Below are 17,382 nucleotides of genomic sequence, written 5' to 3' on the forward strand. Positions count from 1 at the left end.
GCCATAAAATAACAGATTGTCAAAGAAGTTGACAGATGCTATGACAGCTTCTGATCCACATCTGAAGACAGAAAAGATTTCCATCAGTGCTTTCTATTACTGACTGCTGTCCAAGTCAAACACTGCTGAGATATACCATCCATTTCAGGGAGATCTGAGGTGACCTTAGCCAGCATAAGAATTATTCTAGGTCTTTCTCCTTGGATTTGGGCATTTAAGATGATATAGAACATCTATGCAGAATAGTCATAATTTTAGGGAGGTTCACTTCTAAAAAGCTGAGCTTCTATGTTGAGTTGAAACTCCTTTGTACAGTTAATTTTTTTTTTTAAGCTGAACTTCCAAGGGGCAATCTACAAATGTGGGAGTATGTGGTGTGATCTAGAGAATGGATGTTCTTCTTTGACCACAACAAAGCCTGTGTGGACACTGAGTCTTTTCCCATGGGGCTGATGGCTGCACCCGTCCTCATTCTTCTTCTTCTTTTTTTTTTTTCTTTTTGGCCAGTCCTAGGGCTTGGACTCAGGGCCTATGCACTGTCCTAGCACTCTACCTCTTGAGCCACAGAGCTACTCTGGCTATTTCTGTGTATGTGGTGCTGAGGAATCGAACCCAGGGCTTCATGCATGCGAGGCCAGCCCTCTGCCGCTAGGTCCCATTCCCAGCCCCTGTCCTCATTCTTTTACAAACCATGGAAGAGACTCAAATCCAGTTAGTCATTCAGTTCAGGGAAAAACATTTCAAGATGACAAACAAATCTGATACCATTAAATTTATTTACCTATGAAATTAGTTAACTATTGGGAAAGTAGCTAGGAGAACTATTATAGTACTAAATGTATCAACTCTTCCTGGTGGGGAACCTGGCTAAAGTTACCTTGCAAATTGCATTAAATCCCCATGTACTTTGTCACAGTTATTTATCTACTATAACAGAAGTAAACTGAAAGTCAGTATCTTACTTCTGGCCCTATCTAAAACTTTTTTCTTTCTAAAATCAGCTATTCTACAAACATACATTTGTTGCCTAGATAATAATTTAACAACATTTCTGAGTGTATAATAAATTTGTTGACTTGCTTTCCTTAATGCATTCTAGTCAATATATCTTCCAAGGAAGTACATCTTCTTTTTGTCCTCATGGTGTTGGGGATAGTGCCTAGGATCTGTGTATGCTCTGAAAGTGCTCTACCACTGAGCTTGCTGCCCCCCTCTGTCTACCTTCTCAATAAATAAGAAATTATTAGACATTTATATTACAAATATTTATATGGGTGAAATAAAATTCAAAAAGAAGTTGGGGCATCCATCAAGTGGTAAAACATCTGTCTGACTAGCAAGTAGGAGGCCCTGAGTTCAAATTGCAGCACCAATAAAATAAAATATTTATTATAGACAAATTAGAATAATGATGAAATTAAAAACTGTATTATGAGATAAGAGTAGCTATGTTGCCTAAATTCTCTGGCTCAAGGGATTCTCCTGCCTCTCCCTCTTGAGTAGCTGTGTCCATAGGCAGATGCTACCTGCAGGTGGCTAAAAATAATATTTTTTTATCAACAATAATTGAATGAACAGAATTTTGAAGACAGAGATGAATTTCTTATCCAGGACTTGTCAAATTGCTTTTACCTTGTGAATGCTGTAAAAATGCATGGAAACTTGGGGTGTATGGCCATTCTTCCAACAGAAAAGGCTCATAGTTTTACTCAAATGTCACAGGGTCTCTGGTTAGACTAAGATTATAAATCATAGTTTTAAGAATGGCAAAAAAAAAACCCCAAAAGGTTGTCTTGTATTACTTATGATAAAATGAAAATCAGCTTTCTCTTAACTTTCTTCTCTAGACAAATAAAAGGGGGAAAATCACTTATTTCCCCTAAACAATTAAGATATTTGAGCCATAAAACATCTTTGGACATCCTGTGGCATATAGCCAAAGCATTTCAAAAGCAGTATGTCGGACAAATTGAATGCTTGGGAAGACTCAACTAGTACTCCACTGAGAAATATGGCTCCCTTTCAAGTTCACTGAAGATGGCTGGCTGTTCCCTGGTTGTGCCAAGGTGCCAGAATCATTTGACTTAATTACTGTGACTACTTCCTCTTCATTTCGTCTTTGAGACACTCAAAATTACATGTATTATGTGAAGTGATTTGGTTTGAAATACGAAGAAATATCCACCTGAAAAATATGTATGGTATACCTTTTCATAACATTACATTTCCCCAGAAACATAGCAGCTTTATACACAAAGCGGTCTCCTGTTATTTTAAATGTAAGTCAGTCTAAAGGATAAAATTGTTTCTATTATAAAGAATTAAAAATGAGACAGAGGAAAATACCTTCAAAAGATTAACATTTGCTTTTCTCTCTTTCCCAGATAATATTTTATTAAATGATTTTTGCGAGGGAAATGGGGAAGAGAGAGGTGGGAGAAAAATGAGGGAGGAGGTAGCAAGTTGGATAAGAAATGTACACACTGCCTTATGTATGAAACTGTAACCACTCTTATATCACTTTAACAATAATGAAAAAAAATAAGTCCAAAAAAATAAAATTAAATGATTTTTGCAACTTTAAAATGAAAGGGCCTAGACCAAAAACTAAAAACTCAGCCAACCCAAACAGTCCATGTATGGCGTAGAAGCAAACATGCAACATCTATTGACTATTTTCAGTCTGGGGAAATTTTTGGTTATTTGTTTATTCAAGGAGTGTATGTGTGTGTGTGTGTGTGTGTGTGTGTGTGTGTGCGTGTGTGTATACACACATACATAAAGTTCCCACAATCACAAATAATGAATTAGAGGATCTAATTGCTCCTATGCAGAAGTGGCCTATTCCAAGAAGTGAAAAAAAAATTATCTTCAACAAAGCCAAACATAATTGTACTAAATATGGAGAGCGCTGTTGCTATCTGAATTCCCACTCATTTCTCCTGTGGTCTCTTCATCTCCTCTTTCTAGATCTTTTTCTTTCCATCGCTGTTTCCCTTAGCATGCTTCCCTGGCCTTCCCACATCCATGACTGTTCGGCCATGATTACTCCAGCATTTTTCTTTTTTCCTTTTGTTGCTAAACATTTTGCCTTTCACTGCTTTCAAAATGAATGAGCCTGCCATGAAAGTAAGTGCCTTAAACCAAGAGCGTAAAAGCCTTAGCTAGGGGCTGGGAATATGGCCTAATGGCAAGAGTGCTTGCCTTGTATACATAAAGCCCTGGGTTTGATTCCCCAGCACCACATATATAGAAAACGGCCAGAAGTGGTGCTGTGGCTCAAGTGGCAGAATGCTAGCGTTGAGCAAAAAAGAAGCCAGGGACAGTGCTCAGGCCCTGAGTCCAAGCCCCAGGACTGGCAAAAAAAAAAGCTTTAGCTAAACAAACTACCTCAATGACCATAACTGGCATTCTCATTTCAACCTTAAGTTAGCTCTTAGAGCATTTTTTAGGACAGGTACAATTATAGACAGAATTTAGTTTTCTTACAGTCCCTGTAACTAGTTGCAGAAGTCTGGATTTCCCTAGTACTAAGGAATACATTTCTTAATCCTGGGAATTGGTCCTCAACAGTCACATTTCACTAGGATATGAAACATTGTCCACTTTTGGAATAATATACCAATCACAATACTGTGTCATATGATGGAAAAATATACATAGGCAAATAATAACGGGGTGCTCTTTCAAATGTTAACAGTGACAAATCTGATAATCTAAAACATTTATTACAGGGCCAGGAGTTTGGCCTAGTGGTAGAGTGCTTGCCTCCCATGCACGAAGCCCTGGGTTCGATTCCTCAACACCACATAATCAGAAAAGGCTGGAAGTGGTGCTGTGGCTCAAGTGGTAAGAGTGCTAGCCTTGAGCAAAAAGAGCTCAAGGACAGTTCCCAGGCTGAGTTCAGGACTGGGAAAAAACAAAAACAACATTTATTACAAAGACTACAGCATGCAGTACTTGGTCCAGCTTCTCATTCAGAGCTTACACCTACACACACAACTTGTCAAGGAAAATATTTGATTATACTTCACAATTAATAATTACTAACCATTATTATCTTTGACAAAGAAGGCTTAGTACTTTTTGGTCAATGCTATTTTATACACTTAGCATTTGTCTGTGAACTGAAGCACAGAGCTAGAGATGGCTCATCATCCTTAGTCTGAGAAAGAAGAGCATTGCCTGAGTACAGTGTAGAGGCCACTAGAAAGACATCTAAGTGGATGACAGCCCAGGAGAACTGCTAGGCACTGCCCCATTGCCAGAGAGAAATGCTCAGGGGTAAATGGCCCCTCACATTAGGGCTTGTCCAGTATGCAGGAACCAACAAGAACTGAACTTGTCAACATGAAACACTAAACCTCCCCTTTGGGTGCTGGATTCTCCTTACCTGACATGCAATGGAGCCTTGTAAACTATACATAACACTCTATGCTGCTGCTTATTATTATAACCAATGAAAACCACCCACGAGGCTGTCAACACCAAGGAAAACTATGACAGTAACTACTGGCTTTGCCAGAGGCAAGGTGAAGACAAATGCTATGATCCAAAAAGTCCCAATCAGCAATGTCATTTGACATTTGTTAGAACCCTATTTCCATGCCTAACAGGTAAGCACACAAGTAAGAACCATTATTTACATGTCTCTGTACTCTTTAGGCATGCAGCTTCTCCAAAAAAGAAGTATTTTCTTAAACTAAGGTATAAAAAAGAAGTTACAGATATGATCCATAATTTTAGATTAATTTTTCTGGAACATGAATTTGAGATGATTATTTTGCTTTCATAAAATATTCATTGCCCATATGATACATCTTAAAAGTAGAAATTCATCCTAAATAAATTTGGTCCAATGAAGAAAAACTACTTTAAAAACTATTCATGGTAGCAAATACCACTAATCAAATCCATTATTTCTGGGTAATTCAATGGTTAGGCATTTCATCTGATAATCAAGAAGCTAAAATTACAGTTTCTATCAAGACAGCACATGTACAAAGGCAGCCAATGGGGAATTTCTAGCACAAGAGCATCTATATCTTAGGGTGCTACAATTTCTCCTTTTCTCCCACTCTGCTCTTCTTAATAGATTCACTTTAACAAAACAAACAAAAAGAAAAACTGGACTTAGTATTCTCGTCAACTAATTTTAAAACTCTTCTCCCATGCAAATAATGTTTATGAAATACAGACACTAAATCTTAGCTTTTTTCCTATTTTCTGCAGCTGGTTGTCCTTTGAGAAAGGAAGGTCTAGAATATACTGAATATACATCATCAGTTGTGTGGAACAGTCACTGTACAGCTTGCAGACTTCCCCCAGGGCAAGACAGAAGCCAAATTTCCCAACATCAGCTTAAATAAATCTAAAGGCACTGCTGTATCAAGAGCATGGAAGATAATCCCAAAGGTCTGGCTGCTTGCTCTTCTTACCCTATTTAATCATATAAGAAATTATAGGTACTAATAATAAACACAGGCTACAAAATCAGAAAAAAAGTTTAGTATTAGCCACCATGGCTAAAACAAAGAAAAGCGGACAAAAGAACTTCTGGAACTTCAGTCTCTCAGTTGCTTCAAATTATGAAGCCCTCATTTTTTTTGGGGGGGGGGAGGGGCAGTCCTGGGCCTTGGACTCAGGGCCTGAGCACTGTCCCTGGCTTCTTTTTTGCTCAAGGCTGGCACTCTGCCACTTGAGCCACAGCGCCACTTCTGGCCTTTTCTATATATGTGGTGCTGGGGAATCAAACCCAGGGCTTCATGTATATGAGGCAAGCACTCTTGCCACTAGGCCATATTCCCAGCCGGTCAAGCCCTACATTTTTTAACTACTCCTGTTTTAGTTTCACTGGGTTTCAGAGAAGTTGTAGAAATAATAAACTATAAAAGACAGCACAATATATTTACTTAACCTTCCAAATATGCAAGTAGCAAACATATAGCTACATTAACTTGTGATTTTTTTAATACCATATTAAGTTTAAAAGTTAGTAGGTAACTAAAGAAATAAAGAGACAGAGAGGAATGTAATGTATGCAAGTATATTTGGAAAAAAGAGGCTTAGTATAAGAAGATACTGAAGGCAGCATTAGTTAATCAAACAGTGATTAGTCATAAGAGCAACTTATACCACATTTTTAGGCAACGGCAACTCATTTGCTAATGTTATTTAATTCATAAATGTAAGCATTAATTAGAAGTCTCCCTCCAGAGTATACTTTTCTAATACCTAAACCTTTTTTAAAGGAGCCACATTTCCAGAAAAGGAATCAACTTGATATTACTCTTGGGTTCAGAAAGTAACTGAATACTTAACTATTTATATTCCAAGAGACTATTAAAAAATACTATGAAATTTACAATGTTATCTTCTTTTGCTTACACAGTAGAACAGTAGTAAGAATGAGAGCTCTTGTGAGCCTTCTAACTGTCCTTCAAACTGAAGAATGCACGGCTATACTTCCAAAAGTGACATGTACAGAACACAGAAGACACACACGTGCTATTGAAAGTGAAGAAAAACACTAAGTTGGTTATACATAGTATTTTTCCCAAGAGCCCTTTCCTGGAACTGTACAACTGGGAAAAGATCATTACCTAATACTTTGAAAGAACAGCACAAATACCTCAAACTCAGATGTCTAGACAATCTGGCATAGACTCTCAATCCAGAGGCCAACCAAAAAATCTCAAATATGCTCCCTCTTATTTGTTTATTTATTGTAGTATAAAGGAGTTTTACTCCTTCCTAGTATCAAATGCTAAATTGGGAAGAATCAAATATAAAGACTTTTAACTTAGAAAAGTAAAATATTTGGAGTAATATCCAATTTTTCATAAGAACATGATCGATAAAAATTGTATCTAAAACAACAAATAATCACTCCTTTAAGAAACAAGCCATTTCTGTTCTGATTTTATTCTAAGAGTTAATATAGTTGTAAAGTCAAATCGAAAGCACTGTAACAGAAAGAAGTCGTGAGGGGTTGGAGGCGTGGCTCAGGCGGTACAGAGTGTGAGCATCTAATACCCAAGTTCAAGTGGGGGTAGAGGGTGGGTGGCACAAGGAATAAAAAAATGGGTATTTGAGCTGGTCACCGGTGGCTCATGGCTGTAATCTTAGCTACTTAGGAGGCTGAGATCCGAGGATCTCGGTTCAAAGCCAGCCTGGGCAGGAGACTCTTATCTCCAATAAACCATCAGAAAACCAGAAGTGGGGGCTGGGAATATGGCCTAGTGGCAAGAGTGCTTGCCTCATATACATGAAGCCCTGGGTTCAATTCCTCAGCACCACATATACAGAAAACGGCCAGAAGTGACGCTGTGGCTCAAGTGACAGAATGCTAGCCTTGAGCAAAAAGAAGCCAGGGACAGTGCTCAGGCCCTGAGTTCAAACCCCAGGACTGGCAAAAAAAAAAAAAAGAAAACCAGAAGTGGCACTGTGGCTTAAGTGGTAGAGCGCTAGCCTAGAGCTGAAGAGCTCAGAGACAGCAGCCAGACCCAGAGTTAAAGCTCCATGACCAAGCCAAAAAAAAGGGTGTGTGTTTGTGTGATCTTATTTTCTGTTCTCTCAGAGTTCAGGCATCTTCCTCAGTTTTATTGTTCAATATGGGAAAAGCATATACCACCTCTGCCACAGAGGCAAAAGCAATTAATCCACGAAACAATAAAAGATAAAAATGTGAGCTAATAAAATAAGATCTCCATTTAAGCACAATCTTCAAAGTAAGTAGTGGCAGAAAAATCTCAGTTTCTTCAAAGAACCTAAGAAAGAGGAAGCTTTGGGGGCCTAATTTTTAGAATTCAACTTATTATAGTTAAAGCAGGCAAAAGGATGGAAATTATACAAATACAATTCAAGGTAAAGACAGATGTCAAGCTGAGGCTATTCACTCAGCCCTAATTCAATAGATGTCAAATTTATTTTTGTATGTTTTAAAAGAGAAAAATGCAATTTAGATGATATAATGTTCAACCACAAATGTGAAAGCTTTCACCAAGGCTGACAAACCAATATATTTTTCGGCCTTGGACTCAAGATCAACTAATCACCCGAACAGTCAGGAAAATTAAAGGGTAGAACATACATGACGGCATACACAGAAGAGTTACCTTCAGTTGGTTATTGAAAATATCAATCTCCTGCAGCTTTGACCTAGTTTCTTTTTCCACCTCATCCAGTTGATCTCTTAGTTGCTGCCGGGTTATTTCTTTTGCTTCTAAGGCTCTTTTGAGTGTAAGAAGTGAGTCTCCTATTACAGAAAAACATTTCAAGGTAGGAAAAAACTTAAGTTGGCAGTGAGGAAATGTTTGAAGTTTTCATGTTCACAAAATTCTTGCTGGTAAAAACGACAGAGGGTTAAGGTTTGGGATGCAGCTTGGTGATAAAAGGTATGTTTCAGATGGAGGAGGCCTTAGGTTTGATCCACAGCAGAAAGGGAAGGAAGGAAGGAAATACAGAGGGAGGAAAGGAGGGAGGGGAGGAAGGGAGGAGAGGAGGGAGGAAAGGCAGGAGGGAAGGAGAAAAAGAGGAAAACTGAAATGAAAAAAAAAAAGGAAATAGAAAAAGAAGGAAAAGGATAAAAGAAAAAGAAAGAGGGAAGGGAAGGAGATCCATTTTAAAAACAATACCTACTGTGTAAACTGTTCTGCTGAACTTGTTTCAACTGGTCATTGAGTATCTGTTTTTCTGGAATAAGCCTTCCAAGCATTTGCTGAGATTCCTACGAAAGAAGAAGGAAAAACAACAGTGGATGTCAGGGAACACTGCCACATTCAACCCCATAGGAGACAGCTCAAGCCAGTGTTCTCATTCCTCAGACACTACTATCATACCCCACATCCTTCATGCATTTAATAGCTAGTCAGGATGGCTCTTGCATTCTTGCCAAGGAATTAGCTATTTGCCAAATGCTTTGCCCTAAAATAAAATTAAGACAAGTTATAGCTCTCTTGACACTGCTTATAATTTTGTTGATTTACTGAATATCTATAAGCTTTTAAAAACACTCTTTAAGTAATATTGCAGAGAAATTTGCAGTGATGTCTCACAATGGTCAGGGATCAAGGAGACATGCAATGACTTATTCGCAAGCAAACCTAGTAGGAATTACTCTAGTCTGAGCTAAAGGGCTCAGACCAGAGAATCAGGGCTGAATTTAGGCTTAATCTATCATCTACCTAAGGTAGATGAGACCTGTCATCACTAGAATATCAGCTGCCATACAGGGTTTTCCACCACCCAGGATGGAATTTCAAACAGGTACAAGAAAATCTTGAATAAAATTTTAACTGGCCACAGAAAAAGGCTAAACCTACACTGCACTAGGCAGTTTGGAACTTGAGTTCAGGTGAAATAGTTCTGAAAATTTTTATGTTTCAATAAAATGGCAGCCTTTCCATAATAAGGTATGTATGTACGTACGTACGTATGTATGTATGTATGTATGTATGTATGTATGTATGTATGTATGTATGCATGTACGTATGTATATATGTGTTGGTTCTGGGTCTTGAACTCAGGGCTTAAGAGCTGTCCCTGAGCTTCTTTTGCTCAATTCTAATGCTCTACCACTTAGGCCACAGCTCTGCTTCCAGCCTTTGGATGGTTAGCTGGAGATAAGAACCTCATAGCCTTTCCTGCTGCTGGGGCTGGCCTGGGACCGTGATCGTCACACCTCGCTACTCTTATAGTCATGAGCCACTGGCATCCAGCAGGAATATCTGACTTTTGTTTTTATCTTATTAAAAATGCACTGTGCTGGGCAACTCAAGAAGCTGAGATCCGAGTGAGATCCGAGGATTATGGCTCAAAGCCAGCTTATGTAGATAAATTCTCAAGACTCTTATCTCCAATCAACTGGCAAAAAGCTGAACGGAAGGCATGGCTCAAGTGGAAGAGGGCCAGCTGAGAGAGAAAAGGAGGCTCTGAATCCAAGCCCTGGAACTGGTACAAAACCAAACCAAACAGAATAAAACTGTAGTAATCCTAGCCTTTAGACAAAAAGCTAAGGAAAAGTGTCCAGGCTCTGGGTTGACGCCCCAATACCAGCAGGCGTGCAAGCACACATGTACCCACACACGCGACTTACACAATGAAAACTATAAAATACTCCTGAAAGAAATTTACAGTGGCCTAAGTAAATGGAGTGAAACATCCTGAGTCTTAATAGTTACAATGTCAAATCTTTCCAATTCAATTAATTCTAAAACATCGTTGTTTCCCCCCCACACCCTCCATCCTGGGGCTTGAACTCTGGGCCTGGGCCCTGTCTCTGAGCCTCTTGGTGCTCAAGGCCAGTGCTCTACCACTTCTGGCTGTTTTCTGAGTAATTTATTGGAGATAAGAATCTTACAGGGAACTTCCCTGCTTGCACTGGCTCCAAATAGCAATCCTCAGATCTCAGCCTCCAGATTAGCTATAATAGCCACTGGCTCCCAAAGCATTCTGATATACTTAACCAGTCTTTAAGAGAGCCGAACATTTGTTGAGTAAATAAATGAAATGGAGTAAGATGGAAGCTAGGAGGTCTGCAAGCTTTTAAGGGTTCTACTTTCTCACCTGCAATTGTTGCTGTAAATGGGTGATTTCTGCAATTCTCAGCTCTCTAGACTTGTTTGTACTCTCAATTTCTTGCCTTTGGGTGTTCAATCGACCTCTGATGTCTTGAAGTTTTCCTTCAAGTTGGTGCTTTTTATCATTCTTTAACAAATGAAAAGAAACATCAGTTAGTAGAACATGAGCGCTGCCCGTCACCTGGGTCCTATCCCAGAATATAGGTCAAGTATAAGAAAACTTAACTCACTAGAGCTTCTAATTCAAATTCCAAAGTCTTTTTCTTTGCTTTCAGTACAACTATGTCCTCCTGTTCTTTATTTCTTTGATTTAGAAGTTCTTGCCTTCGATTCCGTTCCCATTCAAGTTGTCTTTGTCGTTCAAGTTCCCGTTTTGCAGCCTATGATATTAAGAAACAACCTATTAATTTCTCAATTCTTTTTTTTCCTTTTCTTCTTTTTTTAAAATAATTACTTATTTACTGTCAAAGTGATGTGCAGAGGGGTTACAGTTTCATACGTAAGGTCGTGGGTACGTTTCGTGTGCTATTTGTTACCTCCTCCCTCAGCCCCCCCTTCCCCTCCCCCTCCCCCCCATGAGTTGTTCAGTTGGTTTACACCAAATGGTTACGCTTTTGGAAATTTCTCAATTCTTATACTATACAATGATTACTTTCATTTTTCTTTTGCCAGTCCTGGGGCTTGAACTGAGGGCCTGAGTACTGTCCCTGAGCTTTTTGCTCGAGGTAGCACCCTCTCATGAGACCCAGCTCCATTTCTGGCTTTTGGGTAGTTAATTGGAGATAAGAGTCTCATGGACTTGACTTCTCCGGGCTAGCTTCCAGGTTCCAGGTTTCTGAATTAGAAGTAATCAACCTGGACCTCAAGTATTAGAAGCCTGTGACTCCCACATTCCTAATCACGCATTCCTTTTTTTAACCACAGAAGCTGTAATTCCTCCCTTTTCCGCTGACTGATGACTGTGAGGAACGTACAGCATCCAGTCACCACTGCGACTCCTGGGATTAGTGATGCCTTGCATATGGTAAGTTTCTAAGTAATTCTGAACAAATACTTTAAATGTCATTTACTTTTCTACATTCAAGGAAGGTGATATATTCTAGTAATTAAAATCCTACTAAGTGCTATGACTTAATGATTAAGCAGGTACTTAGCAGGCATGAGATCTTGAATTCAATCTCCAGCAGCAAATAAAAATAAATAAATATTAAGTCTTGCTAGTATCAACTTGAATACAAGGAAGCTTATGCATATAGCTATAACCACAGAACTTGGGAAGCTACGGCAAGAAGCTCTTATGTTTGAGGCCAGCCTGGGCCACAGAGCAAGAACTTAGCTCTAAACCAACGAACAAGCCAACCAAAGAACCAAAAACAAGAGGCGGCTTTTGCTACATGTTTTCCAAAGCAACAATCAAGAGTAGAAGCCAACATATTGCTTATTTTTTAAGTATTTTTCAGTAGCGTGTATTAGTTGTACATGGGGGTTTCAGTGAACATTTCCACATATATGTAATTTGCCCTCCATCAAATTTACCCCTTCTATCTCTCTCCCTCATCCTCTTCCCCCATTCTTACAACAGTTTCAGCAGGTCTCACTGTACTAATTTCATACTTCCATCATATTCACCCTCACTTATAACCCTCCCCACTCCTTTGGTACCCAAATTCCCCAACACAACTTGCTTTACTTTCCCATTATTTTTTTAAAAATTTTTAGTGTATATTAATTGTACAAAGGGGTTTCATCATGGGATTTCACATACATTATAATTTAGTGAGATTAACTTCCTTTACTGATTTTCTTTGCCCCTTCACTGTAGTACCCATTGTTCAATAGCCTTCTGTGTGTTTCTTTATGCCATCTTCATACATAGATATGATGTATTTAGATGTTGTTCACTATCATTCTTTTTACCTTTCTTTTCCCTGACCCTCTTAGGTTCCCCCAAAGTCCCATAATAGACATTCATGTTCTCTATATAAATATGTATCTATGTCTATCATCCAAGGTATTACTTTTTAAATAAAGAAAAAAAAAATCCTCATTTACATTTCATTCACATGAGAAAGTAACCATGGCATTGCTTCTGTAGTAATAGATTAAACTGAAAAGACAGACAACAGATTGGGTTGGCTCTATCTGGGTCTGTCAGCCAATTTCTGAAGCCTTCCAAAGAACAGACTGAGGATTTCACAGAGATATTTATAGGGGTGTGAAGAAAAAGCTGAAAAACAATGTAATTGATATGATACTGTTGCAGTGGTTTTAAAATAATTACAGCACACCCATCCTCCTCAAGCCACAGAAATTTCATATTTGTATTGAGGTCTTGGTGATTTGTTACAAGAGTATATCATCAAAAACTTGACAAGAATATTCGTGGGGGCTGGGAATATGGCCAAGTGGCAAGAGCACTTGCCTCCTATACATGAAGCCCTCGGTTCGATTCCGCAGCACCACATATATAGAAAACGGCCAGAAGTGACACTGAGGCTCAAGTGGCAGAGTGCTCGCCTTGAGCAAAAAGAAGTCAGGGACAGTGCTCAGGCCCTGCGTCCAAGGCCCAGGACTGGCAACAACAACAACAAAAAAAAAGAATATTCGTGGGTTGGGGTGTGGCTCTAGTTGCAGAGCACTGCCTTAGCATGCAGGAAGCCTGGGGTTCAATCCTCAGTACCAAAAAAAAAAAAAAAAAAATTCAAGCTGGGCGCCAGTGGCTCACACCTGTAACCTAGTAGCTACTCAGGAGACTGAGATCTGAGTGTCACGGGTCCAAGACAACCTAAACAGGAAAGTCTGTGAGACTTTCATCTCCAATTAAATCACAGAAAAAGCCAGTAGTGGTGCTGTGTGGCTCAAGTGCTAGCCCCAAGCAAAAGGAGTTCAAGGACAGTGCCCAGGCCCAGAATTCAAGCCTCAGGACTGGCCAAAAAAAAAAGGTCAAAATAGACCTATCTAGCATAGCCAAAAAGAAAGCTTCCTACCATCAACTTAAGAATGGATAAATAAAATATCTTATGCTTATATAACAGAAAACTATTCACCATCAAGAGAAATAAAGTCCTGATTCATGGTTTCAGTTGATGAACCTTGAAGAGACCATGCTAAGTGAAACCCAGACATAAAAGCCACTTTCTAGCATGATGAAAACATTCTTGAATAGACAATGATGACTGGTTATACAATTCTGTCAAAATATTAAAATTCCTGAATTTAGAAAAAGAAAAATAAAGAGTATAAGAGTGTCCTATATTAATAGATCACTTGTATAATTTGGGAAGGGAAAGAGGGAGGGAGGAAGGGAAGCAGGAAGGAATGAGGGACTGAGATCATGGGCACTAACCAGCCAGTGCCTGGGCTCGCACACTAGTTATGGGGCTACTCCACAGACGCTCACCTCTCGCCTCTCAATCTCTTTCCTCCTCTCCTCCTCTCTCTGCCGTTCGAGCTCCCGTTGCTTTTCCAGTTGCTTCTCCAACTCCAGCTGTCTTTTGCGCTCCTGCTCCTGGCGCTCCCGTTCTTTTCTTTCCTGCTCAGCCCGCTCCAGCTGAGCCAGGCGCTCTTGCTCTTTGCGCTGCTGCTCCAAGAGAGCTTGTCTGCGCTTCTCCAGCTCCAGATTGCCACGCTCAAAATTCTCCCGCTTCTTATCCTCAAATGTTACTTTAAAACAAGGAACCGTTTGTGAAAAATTAGGATCAGTGATGGAAAGTCGTGATTTTCAATGTACTCTTCTCAAAGCCCCTGCCCCCTGCTGTTATTCAGTACAATTTAAAACCCATAGGGCCCCAGGTTTCCTTACTGTGCCTGGCTGATAAGCACTATGAACATACACTTCCCCTAACCTTTCGTCAACAAACACTGTTTCTAGAACAATCTTTCACTATGGGTTCCACTTCACCCTACTCTCTCCTTTCCTACCTAGTTGTTCCATCCCGTTCCTTCCTCTCTATGCCTTGTTTAGGAAATTGACACCCCCCTCCCCATCATGAGCCTTTCTCTGTCTCCTTTGCTTTTAGGAGCTTCTATTCCAACCAAGTGACTTCTCAAAGCAGAGGTATACAGTATTTCATGCTTCATGCTGAAGAACAAGCTGTGATTATTACGAAGATGAAAGTAAATCATGAAGTAGCCCAGTATTCCGTTTCCTTCTTTGACACATCAATTAGGAATTTTAGTTCTCTCGCTCTTCTCTAATTCTCACTAAGAGCCCCACCCTCCAGGGTCCTTGTAGCTTACAGGAGTAGGCACTCAACCTGGTTTATCTCACCAGCATCTCCTTAAGCATGAACCATGGTCCAGGGGACACTTTCACTGCCCTCCCTGTCTCAAATCCACTATCAAAATGCTCACTTTGCCTGGAGCCAGTGGCTCATACCTGTGATCCTAGCTACTCAGGAGGCTGAGATCAGAGAATCAAAGCCAGTTCAAGCTCTAAAGTCCATGAGATTCTCATCTCTAACCACCAAAAGAAACTAGAAATGGAGCTGTGGCTCAAGTGGTAGAGCCCTAGCTCAGGTACAGCATTCAGTCCCTGAGTTCAAGGTCTAGGACCTGAAACCCCACCCCCCTCCAAAAAAAAAAAAGTGCCAAAAAACTAAAGGCTCACTTGCCCTCATGCCTTTCCATCAAGTGCCTCCACCCATAAAGGAATGAGGTAGTGCTCTAGGCTATAACACAGAGGAATCCAAAACATATGATAAGTGGAAGAAATCAGACACAACAGATCCCACTGATTTTTCCAAGAAAAATCCAAGATAAGCAGTCAAAAAGCAAACTGGGGGTTGTCTAGGACTGGGGAAAATGGAGAATGAAGAGTAACCGGTTAGGCAGTTTTCTTCTGGAAAAGATAATGATTGGTAGTGACTCAGCACTGTGAGAGTACTAAATGCCACAGTTGTGGATCTTCCCCCAAATTCATCACTATCCCAAAGTGGTGGTATCTGGAAATGCAGCTCTAGCATAGGTCATGGGACCCGGGGGGGGGGGGGGGGCTCAGGATATTAGCCTCTTAGAAAAGGAGGGACAGAAAAAGGAGAAGGACATCATTTCCTTTGCTTGTTGGCACCGAAGAAAAGTTAATATGAGGACATACAAAAGCAAACCCAGAAGACAGCCCTCATGGAAAACAGAATTGCCTAACGCTATGATTTTTCACTACCCAATGTATGGCATTTTTACTACAGTCCAAGCTCAGATGGTCAATAAATTGCATGTTTTATGTTGAACCAGGTATATAGTGGCTTATGCTTATAATCCTAGCTACTTGGGAAGTAGAGATGGAGAGATTTTGGTTCAAGGCTGGCCCAGGCAAAAATGCAAGCTTCTATCTGACAAATATCTAAAAACAAAAATAGGATGGTGGGTGGTTCAAGCAGCAAAGCCTAGCAACTGTGATGAACTGAGTTCAAATGCCAGTCTCATCAAGAAACAAAATTCAATTTAATATTATATGAATGCCATTTTAACTATAAAAGCACCAAAAATTGCTCATCTTTTTAATTTTAGGATGAAGCATTATTCCCAGTGTGAGCTGACACATATTAAATGGCTACTGAAAGGAACAGAAAAGAAATACTCCAACAAAAATACTTCCTCTTCAAAATATTCAATGAGGGCTGGGAATGTGGCCTAGTGGCAACAGTGCTTGACTCGTATACATGAAGCCCTGGGTTCAATTCCCCAGCACCACATATATAGAAAATGGCCAGAAGGGGCGCTGTGGCTCAAGTGGTAGAGTGCTAGCCTTGAGCAAAGAGAAGCCAGGGACAGTGCTCAGGCCTTGAGTCCAAGCCCCAAGTCTGGCCCCCCCCCCCCCCCAAAAAAAAAAAATTCAATGAATGACTACAACCAGCAGAAAAAGATGGTATCAAATTTTAGGAACTAATGTCCTTATCTAGCCCTGAGAGTTCATTTCCTCTTTATCAAAACTTGACAACTCCTCTTGTACAGACCCTATTTATCTTCAAGTCTCAACTCAATTGTAATCTGTTCCCATGGAGATTTACTTCCTAGTGTCTTTCTCAGTGTATGCAAACCAATCATAAATAAAGTGTTTGGCATATATAAAAGCCTTCAAGAATTTATCACACTTACCTACTGATTTAGTAACTGTTTATATGTACGTTTTAAGTATTTTGCTATGATATAAACCTCTAGAAAGTATGAACCACATGATTATTTATTATGTATTGGTAACATTCCTCACTGTACTCATACCTTATGCACATAGAACATTTATAGTAATTGAAACGTAATTTAGTTTAACAATCAACTTGGAAAGCTATCCTCCTGAGCTGAGCAATTAACTGTGGAGCATATAAAATGCATCAAAATGACATTGACAAAGTATATAAGATAAAGAGGCTCTTCATAATAAATTCAACTGCTTCTTAGTATCATCATTTCATCATTAATAATTCATAGACACCTTAGACTAACTTAATAGGATGGATTTACCATTGTAAATGAGGGTTATTTAAAATAGGTTCCTGCTGTTACTGAGAATCCAATTCTCCCATAACAATATGAGAAAGAAAAAGAAAAGTAGATGATTTTACTCTCTCTATCTGTACTGGTGGGACTAAGAAATGACTGTATTCCGGGGCTGGGGATATGGCCTAGTGGTAAGAGTGCTTGCCTCATATACATGAAGCCCTGGGTTCAATTCCCCAGCACCACATATACAGAAAATGGCCAGAAGTGGCGCTGTGGCTCAAGTGGCAGAGTGCTAGCCTTGAGCAAAAAGAAGCCAGGGACAGTGCTCAGGCCCTGAGTCCAAGCCCAGGACTGGTAAAACAAA

General features: G+C 39.7%; 1 protein-coding gene across 10 annotated transcripts in view; it reads right to left on the reverse strand.

Moving 5' to 3' along the window:
* Itsn1 (intersectin 1) overlaps positions 1–17,382 on the reverse strand; it is a 179,685-nt gene that overhangs the window by 75,973 nt on the left and 86,330 nt on the right. For all 10 annotated transcript variants that reach the window (XR_007210960.1, XM_048346267.1, XM_048346265.1 and 7 more), the window contains 5 exons: positions 13,981–14,243; positions 10,811–10,960; positions 10,567–10,707; positions 8,641–8,728; positions 8,118–8,257 (listed from right to left, as the gene is read on the reverse strand). Coding sequence is in view for 9 of the 10 variants with exons in the window: in XM_048346267.1 (XP_048202224.1) it covers positions 8,118–8,257; positions 8,641–8,728; positions 10,567–10,707; positions 10,811–10,960; positions 13,981–14,243 (782 nt within the window). In the remaining variant the exon portion in view is untranslated. The remainder of the gene's footprint in view (positions 1–8,117; positions 8,258–8,640; positions 8,729–10,566; positions 10,708–10,810; positions 10,961–13,980; positions 14,244–17,382) is intronic.

Source organism: Perognathus longimembris, chromosome 5 (genome assembly GCF_023159225.1).
Source record: "Perognathus longimembris pacificus isolate PPM17 chromosome 5, ASM2315922v1, whole genome shotgun sequence".
Taxonomy (NCBI): domain Eukaryota; kingdom Metazoa; phylum Chordata; class Mammalia; order Rodentia; family Heteromyidae; genus Perognathus; species Perognathus longimembris.